This window comes from Haematobia irritans, chromosome 5 (genome assembly GCF_050003625.1).
Source record: "Haematobia irritans isolate KBUSLIRL chromosome 5, ASM5000362v1, whole genome shotgun sequence".
NCBI classification, from domain to species: Eukaryota; Metazoa; Arthropoda; class Insecta; order Diptera; family Muscidae; genus Haematobia; species Haematobia irritans.
In genome coordinates this window covers 98,127,997-98,143,232 of record NC_134401.1, presented here as the reverse complement: position 1 = coordinate 98,143,232, position 15,236 = coordinate 98,127,997, and the positions used below count along the sequence as shown (strand labels likewise).

The 15,236-nt window shown below is 32.4% G+C and overlaps 2 protein-coding genes across 5 annotated transcripts in view; one reads left to right on the top strand and one right to left on the bottom strand.

Moving 5' to 3' along the window:
• fdl (beta acetylhexosaminidase fused lobes) overlaps positions 1 to 15,236 on the top strand; it is a 245,327-nt gene that overhangs the window by 80,537 nt on the left and 149,554 nt on the right. The gene's annotated exons all lie outside the window — the stretch shown is intronic.
• Positions 9,744 to 15,236, bottom strand: part of s-cup (spermiogenesis-related protein stanley-cup) — a 34,076-nt gene continuing 28,583 nt past the window's right edge. For all 3 annotated transcript variants that reach the window (XM_075311272.1, XM_075311274.1, XM_075311273.1), the window contains one exon: positions 9,744 to 11,462. In XM_075311272.1, the coding sequence (XP_075167387.1) occupies positions 9,924 to 11,462 (1,539 nt within the window). In that variant the 3' untranslated portion in view covers positions 9,744 to 9,923. The remainder of the gene's footprint in view (positions 11,463 to 15,236) is intronic.

Below are 15,236 nucleotides of genomic sequence, written 5' to 3'. Positions count from 1 at the left end.
CGCACGCAAAGCTGGCAAAATCGCTAAAAGTTGCCAAATCAACCGTTACAAATGTAATTAAAGTGTTTGGGGAACGTTTGTCGACAGCCAGGAAGTCTGGATCGGGGGGAAATCGAAAACCGGAAGCCGCTGAGACGACAAAGAGAGTTGCCGGTAGTTTCAAGCGAAACCCTAATCTCTCTCTCCGAGATGCCGCAAATAAGCTGGGTGTATCGTCTACAACCGTGCATCGAGCCAAAAAACGAGCCGGACTATCGACTTACAAGAAGGTAGTGACGAAGTTTGACTGTGTGGTAATGGACGACGAAACCTACGTCAAAGCCGACTACAAGCAGCTTCCGGGACAGGAGTTTTATACGGCAAAGGAAGGGGAAAGGTAGCAGATATTTTCAAGCACATAAAACTGTCAAAGTTCGCAAAGAAATATCTGGTTTGGCAAGCCATCTGTACCTGTGGCTTGAAAAGCAGCATTTTCATAGCTTCCGGGACTGTCAACCAAGAAATTTACGTGAAAGAGTGTTTGAATAAACGTCTGCTGCCTTTTCTGAAGAAACACGGTTGTTCCGTACTGTTTTGGCCGGATTTGGCATCTTGCCATTACGGTAAAAAGGCCATGGAGTGGTACGCCGCCAACAACGTGCAGGTGGTTCCCAAGGACAAGAACCCTCCGAACACGGCAGAGCTCCGCCCAATTGAGAAATACTGGGCTAATGTCAAGCGGAACCTAAAGAAGACCAAAAAAATTGCTAAGGACGAGCAGCAGTTCAAGGCAAACTGGCTTTCTGCGGCGAAGAAGGTGGACAAGGTGGCTGTACAAAATCTGATGGCAGGTGTCAAGCGTGAGGCCCGGCAATTCGGATTTGGAAAAGCGAAAGCCTAACTGAATATTTTTCCTGAATTTTATACTAATTGAACTTGAAAAAGAAATTTAATTTGATTTTTTAAATAAACGATTTCACCGATTTACACGCGTTTTCCCTTGACCAAATTTTGACCGTATCACCCTTTATAGCTTTCGCCCGATTTACACTCATATGACCACAGAGGCCAATTTGTTGCTCCGATTTAGTTTAAATTTTGCACAGAGAGTAGAATTAGCATTGTAGCTATGCGTGCCAAAGTTGGTTGAAATCGGTTCAGATTTAGATATATCTCCCATATATAGCTTTCGCCCGATTTACACTCATATGACCACAGAGGCCAATTTTTAACTCCGATTTAGTTGATATTTTGCACAGGGAGTAGAATTAGCATTGTAGCTATGCGTGCCAAATTTGGTTGAAATCGATTCAGATTTAAATATAGCTCCCATATATATGTTTTTCTGATTTCGACAAAAATGGCCAAAATACCAAAATTTTCCTTGTAAAATCCCACTGCTTAGTCGAAAAGTTGTAAAAATGACTCTAATTTTCCTAAACTTCTAATACATATATATCGAGCGATAAATCATAAATAAACTTTTGCGAAGTTTCCTTAAAATTGCTTCAGATTTAAATGTTTCCCATATTTATACCCTGCTCCACACTGTGGAACAGGGTATTATAAGTTAGTACATATGTTTGCAACACCCAGAAGGAGACGAGATAGACACATGGTGTCTTTGGCAAAAATGCTCAGGGTAGGCTCCTGAGTCGATATAGCGATGTCCGTCTGTCCGTGAACACATTTTTGTAATCAAAGTCTGGCGGTACTGGCGGTGCCACAGTTGCTCAGCGGTCGTTTCCTGTCGAGGAAATTGTATCGGAAACTAGAATGGGCGCTAAATAGCTTTGGACCATTCAAATCCCCCGGACCTGATGGAATTACTCCGGCGGAGTTACAAGCTGTAACTGACAAAATTATCCCCTGGTTGTCGGTGATATATAAAGAATGTATCAACTTATCATATATCCCAGGAAAGTGGCGGGAAACAAAAGTCGTTTTCATACCTAAAGCGGGAAAAGCCTCTCACTCGAGGGCGAAGGATTTCCGACCAATCAGCTTATCCTCATTCCTACTTAAGACTCTGGAGAGGATGATAGATATTTATCTTAGAACAAGCATCGATTCAAGTTTGTTCTCGAAACGACAGCATGCATACTCGAAGGGCAGGTCTACTGAGACCGCACTACATGAACTAGTCAGCTTTATTGAAAGCTCACTATCTGTCAAAGAATACACAATCGTGGCGTTTCTAGACATCGAAGGGGCGTTCAATAATGTCCATCCGAGCTCGATATTAAATGGACTGACAACTCTGAATGTTGATCCATGTATACCCAGGCTGTTAGACGAACTGCTAATGAAGAGACGTATTTCAGCCACACTAGGACAAGCAAACATACAAAGGTATGTGAACAGAGGCACTCCCCAAGGAGGAGTTCTATCACCTCTTCTTTGGAATGTTGCTATAAATAGCCTTCTGGTTACTCTAGAAAAAGAAAGGATAAAAGTGGTGGCATACGCAGATGATGTAGCTCTGGCAGTCAGGGGAAAATTCCCATCCACAATCAGAGATATTATTCAGAGGGCCCTCCGAATGACTGAGAAATGGGCGAAAGACAATGGTCTTGGGGTAAATCCTGCAAAGACAGAATTAGTCATGTACTGCAAAGATCGCAAAACTCCCACGGTTAGGCCTATTTTCTTAGGGGGTATTGAAATTCCCTTTGGTGATTGTGCAAAATACCTTGGCGTTATTTTGGACAGGAAGCTGAACTTTAAGCTTAATATTGAAGAAAGGGCGAGAAAGGCAACTGTAGCTTTGTACTCGTGCAAAAAGGCAATAGGAAAAAAGTGGGGACTAAAACCAAAAATTGTGCATTGGCTATACACGGCAGTGGTTAGACCTATAATGCTATATGGTGTTGTAGTCTGGTGGCCGGCACTTATGAAACCGACTTGTTTAGATAAAGTTCAGCGTATGGCATGTTTGTGTATTTCAGGCGCATTCAGCAAGACAGGAACAAATTCCCTTAATGTCATGCTGCATCTATTGCCCTTAGACATTTTGGCCAAACAGTCAGCTGCAACAACGGCTGTGCGGTTGCGCGAACTATCGCTGTGGTCGGAAAAAGGTTACGGTCACAGTTCTGTCCTCAAAATAATGCCAGATGTGCCTAACGTAGTGGATTACACTTTGGCGAGTCCACTTTTCGACAAAAAGTTTGAGACTCTAATCCCCAACAGTGAGGCGTGGTGCACACAGACCCCGGGGAATAAAGAATATATAGATTTCTACACTGATGGCTCCAAATTGGATGGACAAGTGGGTTATGAAGTATATTCTAAAGATCTGGAACTTCGAATAGCGAAAAGATTACCTAATCACTGTAGTGTTTTTCAGGCTGAAATATTAGCAATAAGTGTTTTTCAGGCTGAAATATTAGCAATAAGAGAGGTGACGAATTGGCTGAGAAGTAATGTTCCAAAAATTGTGGGCATTAATATATACTCAGACAGTCAACCTGCTATAAAATCCTTGGACTCTGTGTTCCTCAACTCGAAAACGGCCATCGACTGCCGCAAATCTCTCAATGAGATGGCTGAGCAGTACAATATTCACCTAATATGGGTGCCTGGCCATAGGAACATACCGGGGAACTGCGAAGCGGATGAGTTGGCAAGGCTAGGGACTACCTTACATATTCCAGGGGAACTAGAATTTGTTGGTATGCCCCTAGCTACCTGCAAGCTCATGCTGCGTGAGAAGGCTGTTATGATGGCAAATGTTCGATGGGAGAATTCCAAGGGTTGTAACGACACCAAGCAAATATGGTCCCATTTCAACTTAAACCGCACACTAGACATGCTAATGTTCTCGAGCCGTCAGATATCACTCCTGATATCTGCTATAACGGGTCGCTGCCTGATAGGCGATTTTGCAAAAACTATTGGCGCGAAGTATAATGACTATTGTATGAGCTGTCATGATGCGGAGGAAAAAGAATCAATTAAACACCTCTTGTGTGAGTGTCCTGCATTTTGTGTAAAGCGCAAGCAACTTTTAGGAGCATATAGCTTCAGATTACTGGCGGATTTGGAAAACGTTAACTTAAGCAGTCTGCTAATGTTTTTGGAACAATCTGGTTGGTTCAGCAACAAAAAATAATCAAGAAGGTTCAGCGGTTATAACTAGAATGGCCCATATGTAATAGGTACTTTTAGTTAATGTGGTATCACAATGGACTGAATAGTCTAAGTGAGACTGAATCTTAATCGGGCTGCCACTTTAACCTAACCTAACCTGTAATCAAAGTCTAGGTCGCAGTTTTAGTCCAATCGACTTCAAATTTGGCACAAGTATGTGGTTTGGGTCAGAATAGATCCCTATTGATTTTGGAAGAAATCGGTTAAGATTTAGATATAGCTCCCATATATATCTTTCGCCCGATATGGACTAATACGGTCCCAGAAGCCAGAGTTTTACCACAATTTGGTTGAATTTTTGCACAGGGATTAGAATTAGCATTGTAGCTAGGCGTGCTAAATTTGGTTGAAATCGGTTCAGATTTAGATATAGCTCCCATATATATAGCTTTCGCCCGATTTACACTCATATGACCACAGAGGCCAATTTTTTGCTCCGATTTAGTTGAAATTTTGCACAGGGATTAGAATTAGCATTGTAGCTAGGCGTGCTAAATTTGGTTGAAATCGGTTCAGATTTAGATATAGCTCCCATATATAGCTTTCGGCCGATATGGACTAATACGGTCCCAGAAGCCAGAGTTTTACCCCAATTTGGTTGAAATTTTGCACAGGGAGTAGAATTAGCATTATAGCTATGCGTGCTGAATTTGGTTGAAATCGGTTCGGATTTAGATATAGCTCCCATATATAGCTTTCGGCCGATTTACACTCATATGACCACAGAGGCCAATTTTTTGCTCTGACTTAGTTGAAATTTTGCACAGGGATTAGAATTAGCATTGTAGCTATGCGTGCCAAATTTGGTTGAAATCGGTTCAGATTTAGATATATCTCCCTTTATAGCTTTCGTCCGATTTACACTCATATGACCACAGAGGCCAATTTTTAACTCCGATTTAGTTGAAATTTTGCACAGGGAGTAGAATTAGCATTGTTGCTATGCGTGCCAAATTTGGTTGTAATCGGTTCAGATTTAGATATAGCTCCCATATATATGTTTTCTGATTTCGACAAAAATGGTCAAAATACCAACATTTTCCTTGTAAAATCGCCACTGCTTAGTCGAAAAGTTGTAAAAATTACTCTAATTTTCCTAAACTTCTAATACATATATATCGAGCGATAAATCATAAATAAACTTTTGCGATGTTTCCTTAAACTTGCTTCAGATTTAAATGTTTCCCATATTTTTTTACTAACATTGTGTTCCACACTAGTGCATTAGCCGACTTAATTTTTGAGTCTAAAGATTTTGTAGAAGTCTATCATATTCTGTCCAGATCGAGTGATATTTAAATGTATGTATTTGGGACAAACCTTTATATATAGCCCCCAACACTTTTGACGAATGTGATATTGTATCGAAAATTTAGATCTACTAAGTGGTGCAGGGTATAATATAGTCGGCCCCGCCCGACTTTAGACTTTCCTTACTTGTTTTTTACTAACATTGTGTTCCACCATAGTGCATTAGCCGACTTAAATTTTGAGTCTATAGATTTTGTAGAAGTCTATCAAATTCTGTCCAGATCGAGTGATATTTAAATGTATGTATTCGGGACAAACCTTTATATAGCCCCCAACACATTTGACGGATGTGATATGGAATCGAAAATTTATATCTACAAAGTGGTGTAGGGTATAATATAGTCGGCCCCGCCCAAATTTAGACTTTCCTTACTTGTTTTTTATTTGAAAAAGTGTTCAGCATCAATTAAGTTTTTAATTAGAAATATTTTGGTGATGTTTTTTTATGGTTTTTTCTGTGTATAGATCTTTTGAAATGCCTGAAACTCGTATAAGGGAACATTGTAAATCATTTCATTACCATCGTCTATTTGCAGCTCAACTATCAACCATTTTTGAGAATAAATTCGTTTAAACCCAATGTGAATTACACTTGAATCTCGTGAATAAATATTTTTGATAGTCGACTTTGCCTTCAAACATATCACTTTTCCTTCGTCCAATTAAATTTTAATAAAACACAGATTTACTTTCACATTCATTCTCTTATTTGTTTTCTGTTTTTTTGTTTTCTTCATTTAATACTATAAAGCACTTTTGTGTAAATTTGAAAGTTTTCAACTCTCTTCAAATTTGTGGAAATTTTAAAAATCAACATAAATAGGTGCTGGTGGCAGAAGAGCTCCTCTTCTAGCTTTTTAGAGATCAAACATAACCACTTGATTCCAATTTTAGAGCTGCATCATAGGTGGGTAAACCAGTTTTATCAATAATTTTGCTCATATCCAGACTAATGATACCATTGTCATTGATACAATCCAAATCAATGGGTGCAGCACCACTGGATGTGGATGTGGGTGTGGTGGTGGTTTGGTTGGTATTGGTTGGCCTTGTTGCCGCCTCTGTATCTGTTTCCGTTACTGCTGGACTGGTTTCAATTTGGGAATTGCCATGGGAACATGAGGGTTCCTCGACCTCACCAGAAGAGCCATTGTTATTTGTCAAGGTGGATATTTCCATCTGGGATCCATCTGATACATTGGCATTTAAATCAGGAGCTGCTAGTAGCTCTATATTCTCTTCGACCGCATTGGAATTGGCCATATTCTGATGATGAATACTGTCATTGCTATTATTCTCATTCTGATATGGATTAACTATGGCCACAGCTATGGCTTCCGAATTTCTTAAAGACTGACGGTTTGCACGTCTGCGATTTGTATGCAGACAGGAACATTCATCATCTTCTCCATCTTCATCACCGGCCGTACTACTTGATAGACAATTGAGATTTTCATCTCTACTCATGCCATTGTTGCTCACATCATCATTGTGATTTCCATGATTGGCATTATCTCCAGGAGTATTACCCCCAGTGGCCATGGTATCCAAATCGCTTTCCATCGATATGGACAACATGGATTCGTTATCATAGCGAAATTTCCCACAGAGAGGACAACCACGCCTGTAGTAGTTATTCTGCTGTTTCAAATACCGACTTCCAAATGTTTCCGGAGTCTGAGATTTTGAGGAATTCCCTTGGGCGTTTGAAAGTTTGCGATTTTGCATTACCAAAGTCGGTGAGCTGGTCGAGCCTGCTGAACTTCTTGGATCATTGGCCATGTGATTGGATCTGGCTGCCAAAGCAGCTGCGGCTGCATTCCACATATTTTCCACTTCAGCTCTTTGTAGGGAACAACATGATTGTGCCTGCAATACCTTTTTCATATTAAAATTGGCTAACGTTGTTCCTGGGAGATTTCGTTGCCTTTGCTGTTGTTGTTTATTGGTGGTAACTCTCAAAAAGTTAGATGGATGCTGGATGGATGAACCTGCCGCCGAAGTTGTGGGCATGATGGCATTAACATCCGATCGATTACCATTACAATCAGTACTGCCATCTGGTGGTGTACGTCCTAGATTTGATGTTGATCGTACATTTAAAGTGGATGTTGCCAGAGAATTGGCATCACTTGAGCCCATACTCAAGACCGGAGGTGTTAGAGCTGCAGCACGAGCTGCCAATATACAACTAACATCTAATGATGATCTATAGCCTGGTGGTGGAGAATTATTTTGTAATTGTTGCATTAACAATTGTTGTTGTTGTTGCAATAGTAGTTGTTGTTGTTCCTGCATAGCCACCACTGCATCATATGAAGGTGGCGGCTCATGATGCAGGGCGGGTATTGTGGCCAAACCATCCATAGAATCACCAACAAAGAGTCCAGATGTTTCATAGCACTGTAAGAAAAATAAAACAAAGGTATTATTTGAAGTTTTCTCAAAATTTATCAAATTAATTTAATTTATGAAGATTTCGATTGAAATAAAAAAAAAAAAATGTCAGAATTTTATCTCTATAGAAAATTTTGTCAAAATTGTATTTCTATAGAAAATTTTGTCAAAATTGTATTTCTATAGAAAATTTTATCAAAATTTTATTTCTATAGAAAATTTTGTTAAAATTTTATTTCTATAGAAAATTTTTTTTTGTCAAAATTTTATCTCTATAGAAAATTTTGTCAAAATTTTATTTCTATAGAAAATTTTCTCAAAATTTTTTCCCTATAGAAAATTTTGTCAAAATTTATCTCTATAGAAAATTTTGTCAAAATTTTATCTCTATAGAAAATTTTGTCAAAATTTTATCTCTCTATAGAAAATTTTGTCACCATTTTATTTCTATAGAAATTTTTGTCAAAATTTTATTTCTATAGAAAATTTTATCAAAATGTTATTTCTATAGAAAATTTTGTCAAAATTTTATTTCTATAGAAAATTTTGTAAAAATTTTATCAAAATTGTATTTCTATAGAAAATTTTATCAAAATTTCATTTCTATAGAAAATTTTGTTAAAATTTTGTTTCTATAGAAAATTTTGTTAAAATTTTATTTCTATAGAAAATTTTGTCAAAATTTTATTTCTATGGAAAATTTTGTCAAAATTTTATTTCTATAGAAAATTTTGTCAAAATTTTATATTTATAGGAAATTTTATCAAAATTTTATCTTTATAGGAAATTTTGTCAAAATTTTATTTCTATAGAAAATTTTGTCAAAATTTTATTTCTATAGATAATTTTGTCAAAATTTTATTTCTATAGAATATTTTTTCAAAATGTTATTTCTATAGAAAATTTTGTCAAAATTTTATTTCTATAGAAAATTTTGTCAAAATTTTATTTCTATAGAAAATTTTGTCAAAATTGTATTTCTATAGAAAATTTTGTCAAAATTTTATCGCTATAAGAAATTTTGTCAAAAATTTATCTCTAAGAAACATTAGTCAAAATTTTATCTCTATAGAAAATTTTGTCAAAATTTTATTTCTATAGAAAATTTTGTCAAAATTTTATTTCTATATAAAATTTTGTCAAAATTTTATATCAATAGAAAATTTTGTCAAAATTTTATTTCTATAGAAAATTTTGTCAAAATTTTATCGCTATAAGAAATTTTGTCAAAAATTTATCTCTAAGAAAAATTAGTCAAAATTTTATCTCTATAGAAAATTTTGTCAAAATTTAATTTCTATAGAATTTTTTTTCAAAATTTTATCTCAATAGAAAATTTTGTCAAAATTTTATTTCTATAGAAAATTTTGTCAAAATTTTATCGCTATACGAAATTTTGTCAAAAATTTATCTCTAAGAAAAATTAGTCAAAATTTTATCTCTATAGAAAATTTTGTCAAAATTTAATTTCTATAGAAAATTTTGTCAAAATTTAATTTCTATAGAAATTTGATATGGAATCGAAAATTTATATCTACAAAGTGGTGTAGGGTATAATATAGTCGGCCCCGCCCAAATTTAGACTTTCCTTACTTGTTTTTTATTTGAAAAAGTGTTCAGCATCAATTAAGTTTTTAATTAGAAATATTTTGGTGATGTTTTTTTATGGTTTTTTCTGTGTATAGATCTTTTGAAATGCCTGAAACTCGTATAAGGGAACATTGTAAATCATTTCATTACCATCGTCTATTTGCAGCTCAACTATCAACCATTTTTGAGAATAAATTCGTTTAAACCCAATGTGAATTACACTTGAATCTCGTGAATAAATATTTTTGATAGTCGACTTTGCCTTCAAACATATCACTTTTCCTTCGTCCAATTAAATTTTAATAAAACACAGATTTACTTTCACATTCATTCTCTTATTTGTTTTCTGTTTTTTTGTTTTCTTCATTTAATACTATAAAGCACTTTTGTGTAAATTTGAAAGTTTTCAACTCTCTTCAAATTTGTGGAAATTTTAAAAATCAACATAAATAGGTGCTGGTGGCAGAAGAGCTCCTCTTCTAGCTTTTTAGAGATCAAACATAACCACTTGATTCCAATTTTAGAGCTGCATCATAGGTGGGTAAACCAGTTTTATCAATAATTTTGCTCATATCCAGACTAATGATACCATTGTCATTGATACAATCCAAATCAATGGGTGCAGCACCACTGGATGTGGATGTGGGTGTGGTGGTGGTTTGGTTGGTATTGGTTGGCCTTGTTGCCGCCTCTGTATCTGTTTCCGTTACTGCTGGACTGGTTTCAATTTGGGAATTGCCATGGGAACATGAGGGTTCCTCGACCTCACCAGAAGAGCCATTGTTATTTGTCAAGGTGGATATTTCCATCTGGGATCCATCTGATACATTGGCATTTAAATCAGGAGCTGCTAGTAGCTCTATATTCTCTTCGACCGCATTGGAATTGGCCATATTCTGATGATGAATACTGTCATTGCTATTATTCTCATTCTGATATGGATTAACTATGGCCACAGCTATGGCTTCCGAATTTCTTAAAGACTGACGGTTTGCACGTCTGCGATTTGTATGCAGACAGGAACATTCATCATCTTCTCCATCTTCATCACCGGCCGTACTACTTGATAGACAATTGAGATTTTCATCTCTACTCATGCCATTGTTGCTCACATCATCATTGTGATTTCCATGATTGGCATTATCTCCAGGAGTATTACCCCCAGTGGCCATGGTATCCAAATCGCTTTCCATCGATATGGACAACATGGATTCGTTATCATAGCGAAATTTCCCACAGAGAGGACAACCACGCCTGTAGTAGTTATTCTGCTGTTTCAAATACCGACTTCCAAATGTTTCCGGAGTCTGAGATTTTGAGGAATTCCCTTGGGCGTTTGAAAGTTTGCGATTTTGCATTACCAAAGTCGGTGAGCTGGTCGAGCCTGCTGAACTTCTTGGATCATTGGCCATGTGATTGGATCTGGCTGCCAAAGCAGCTGCGGCTGCATTCCACATATTTTCCACTTCAGCTCTTTGTAGGGAACAACATGATTGTGCCTGCAATACCTTTTTCATATTAAAATTGGCTAACGTTGTTCCTGGGAGATTTCGTTGCCTTTGCTGTTGTTGTTTATTGGTGGTAACTCTCAAAAAGTTAGATGGATGCTGGATGGATGAACCTGCCGCCGAAGTTGTGGGCATGATGGCATTAACATCCGATCGATTACCATTACAATCAGTACTGCCATCTGGTGGTGTACGTCCTAGATTTGATGTTGATCGTACATTTAAAGTGGATGTTGCCAGAGAATTGGCATCACTTGAGCCCATACTCAAGACCGGAGGTGTTAGAGCTGCAGCACGAGCTGCCAATATACAACTAACATCTAATGATGATCTATAGCCTGGTGGTGGAGAATTATTTTGTAATTGTTGCATTAACAATTGTTGTTGTTGTTGCAATAGTAGTTGTTGTTGTTCCTGCATAGCCACCACTGCATCATATGAAGGTGGCGGCTCATGATGCAGGGCGGGTATTGTGGCCAAACCATCCATAGAATCACCAACAAAGAGTCCAGATGTTTCATAGCACTGTAAGAAAAATAAAACAAAGGTATTATTTGAAGTTTTCTCAAAATTTATCAAATTAATTTAATTTATGAAGATTTCGATTGAAATAAAAAAAAAAAAATGTCAGAATTTTATCTCTATAGAAAATTTTGTCAAAATTGTATTTCTATAGAAAATTTTGTCAAAATTGTATTTCTATAGAAAATTTTATCAAAATTTTATTTCTATAGAAAATTTTGTTAAAATTTTATTTCTATAGAAAATTTTTTTTTGTCAAAATTTTATCTCTATAGAAAATTTTGTCAAAATTTTATTTCTATAGAAAATTTTCTCAAAATTTTTTCCCTATAGAAAATTTTGTCAAAATTTATCTCTATAGAAAATTTTGTCAAAATTTTATCTCTATAGAAAATTTTGTCAAAATTTTATCTCTCTATAGAAAATTTTGTCACCATTTTATTTCTATAGAAATTTTTGTCAAAATTTTATTTCTATAGAAAATTTTATCAAAATGTTATTTCTATAGAAAATTTTGTCAAAATTTTATTTCTATAGAAAATTTTGTAAAAATTTTATCAAAATTGTATTTCTATAGAAAATTTTATCAAAATTTCATTTCTATAGAAAATTTTGTTAAAATTTTGTTTCTATAGAAAATTTTGTTAAAATTTTATTTCTATAGAAAATTTTGTCAAAATTTTATTTCTATGGAAAATTTTGTCAAAATTTTATTTCTATAGAAAATTTTGTCAAAATTTTATATTTATAGGAAATTTTATCAAAATTTTATCTTTATAGGAAATTTTGTCAAAATTTTATTTCTATAGAAAATTTTGTCAAAATTTTATTTCTATAGATAATTTTGTCAAAATTTTATTTCTATAGAATATTTTTTCAAAATGTTATTTCTATAGAAAATTTTGTCAAAATTTTATTTCTATAGAAAATTTTGTCAAAATTTTATTTCTATAGAAAATTTTGTCAAAATTGTATTTCTATAGAAAATTTTGTCAAAATTTTATCGCTATAAGAAATTTTGTCAAAAATTTATCTCTAAGAAACATTAGTCAAAATTTTATCTCTATAGAAAATTTTGTCAAAATTTTATTTCTATAGAAAATTTTGTCAAAATTTTATTTCTATATAAAATTTTGTCAAAATTTTATATCAATAGAAAATTTTGTCAAAATTTTATTTCTATAGAAAATTTTGTCAAAATTTTATCGCTATAAGAAATTTTGTCAAAAATTTATCTCTAAGAAAAATTAGTCAAAATTTTATCTCTATAGAAAATTTTGTCAAAATTTAATTTCTATAGAAAATTTTGTCAAAATTTAATTTCTATAGAATTTTTTTTCAAAATTTTATCTCAATAGAAAATTTTGTCAAAATTTTATTTCTATAGAAAATTTTGTCAAAATTTTATCGCTATACGAAATTTTGTCAAAAATTTATCTCTAAGAAAAATTAGTCAAAATTTTATCTCTATAGAAAATTTTGTCAAAATTTAATTTCTATAGAAAATTTTGTCAAAATTTAATTTCTATAGAAATTTTTTTCAAAATTTGATCTCAATAGAAAATTTTGTCAAAATTTTATTTCTATAGAAAAATTTGTCAAAATTTTATCTTTATAGAAAATTTTGTCAAAATTTTATGTCTATAGAAAATTTTGTCAAAATTTTATCTCTGTAGAAAATTTTTGTCACAATTTTATCTCTATAGAAAATTTTGTCAAAATTTTATGTATATAGAAAATTTTGTCAACATTTTATGTATATAGAAAATTTTGTCAAAACTTTGTTTCTATAGAAAATTTTGTCAAAATTTTATTTCTATAGAAAATTTTGTCAAAATTTTACTTCTATAGAAAATTTTGTCAAAATTTTATTTCTATAGAAAATTTTGTCAAAATTTTATTTCTATAGAAAATTTTGTCAAAATTTTATTTCTATAGAAAATTTTGTCAAAATTTTATTTCTATAGAAAATTTTGTCAAAATTTTATGTATATAGAAAATTTAGTAAAAATTTTATTTCTATAGAAAATTTTGTCAAAATTTTATCTCTCTATAGAAAATTTTGTCACCATTTTATTTCTATAGAAAATTTTGTCAAAATTTTATTTCTATAGAAAATTTTGTCAAAATGTTATTTCTATAGAAAATTTTGTCAAAATTTTATTTCTATAGAAAATTTTGTAAAAATTTTATCTTTATAAGAAATTTTATCTTTATAGGAAATTTTGTCCAAATGTTATTTCTATAGAAAATTTTATCAAAATTTTATTTCTATAGAAAAAATTTGTACAAATTTTATGTATAAATTTACTTCCTATAGAACATTTTGTTAAAATTTTTATTTCTATAGAAAATTTTGTCAAAATTTTATTTCTATAGAAAATTTTGTCAAAATTTTATTTCTATAGAAAATATTCCATTCGTTTTTTTGTTATTGTTGGTTTTTTCTTTAATCATTCTTGTTGTTTTTGATTTCAGCCTAAAACTATGCATTGACTCAACTACAAGTGTAGTTTAACCAACAGAGGAAATGAATGTTTGTCAAATTTATTTGGGCATAGCCCTATAGACTGCAAGATGGTTGGATGGACGCACGTTTCGGAATTACCACATTCCTCATCAGCATCCTCTACTTGCAGCAAAACTATCAACCAATTATCAGAATAAATTCAGGCAGTTCACTAAACCCAAAAGTGAACCAGACTTGAACCTTCCGAAAAAAGGTTTGCCGAAATAAATTCGTACAAACCAAAATTTTATTTCTATAGAAAATTTTGTCAAAATTTTATTTCTATAGGAAATTTTGTCAAAATTTTATTTCTATAAAAAATTTTGTCAAAATTGTATTTCTATAGAAAATTTTGTTAAAATTTTTATTTCTATAGAAAATGTTGTCAAAATTTTATTTCTATAGAAAATTTTGTTAAAATTTTTATTTCTATAGAAAATGTTGTCAACATTTTATTTCTATAGAAAATTTTTGTCAAAATGTTATTTCTATAGAAAATTTGGTCAAAATTTTATTTCTATAGAAAATTTTGTCAAAATTTTATTTCTATAGAAAATTTTGTCAAAATTTTATTTCTATAGAAAATTTTGTCAAAATTTTATTTCTATAGAAAATTTTGTCAAAATTTTATTTCTATAGAAAATTTTGTCAAAATTTTATTTCTATAGAAAATATTCCATTCGTTTTTTTGTTATTTTTTTATTTCTATGGAAAAATTTGTATAAATTGTATGTATAAATTTGTATAAATTTTATTTCTATAGAAAATTTTGTCAAAATGTTATTTCTATAGAAAATTTTGTCAAAATTTTATTTCAATAGAAAATTTTGTCAAAATTTTATTTCTATAGAAAATTTTGTCAAAATTTTATTTCTATAGAAAATTTTGTCAAAATTGTATTTCTATAGAAATTTTGTTAAAATTTTATTTCTATAGAAAATTTTGTTAAAATTTTATTTCTATAGAAAATTTTGTTAAAATTTTATTTCTATAGAAAATTTTGACAAAATTTTATTTCTATAGAAAATTTTGTCAAAATTTTATTTCTATAGAAAATTTTGTCAAAATTTTATTTCTATAGAAAATTTTGTCAAAATGTTATCACAGCTGCCGGATCCAAAAAGAACATTTTCACTACTTTTTTAACGACGCTTTTTTTGCTGGGTATTAGTGTACATCCAAAAATCTCTTCTCTATCCGATCGTCGTGAATTTGTTAATCTATATAATCCTAATATAAACCCATTTATCTTCTTGAGGGGATAGACG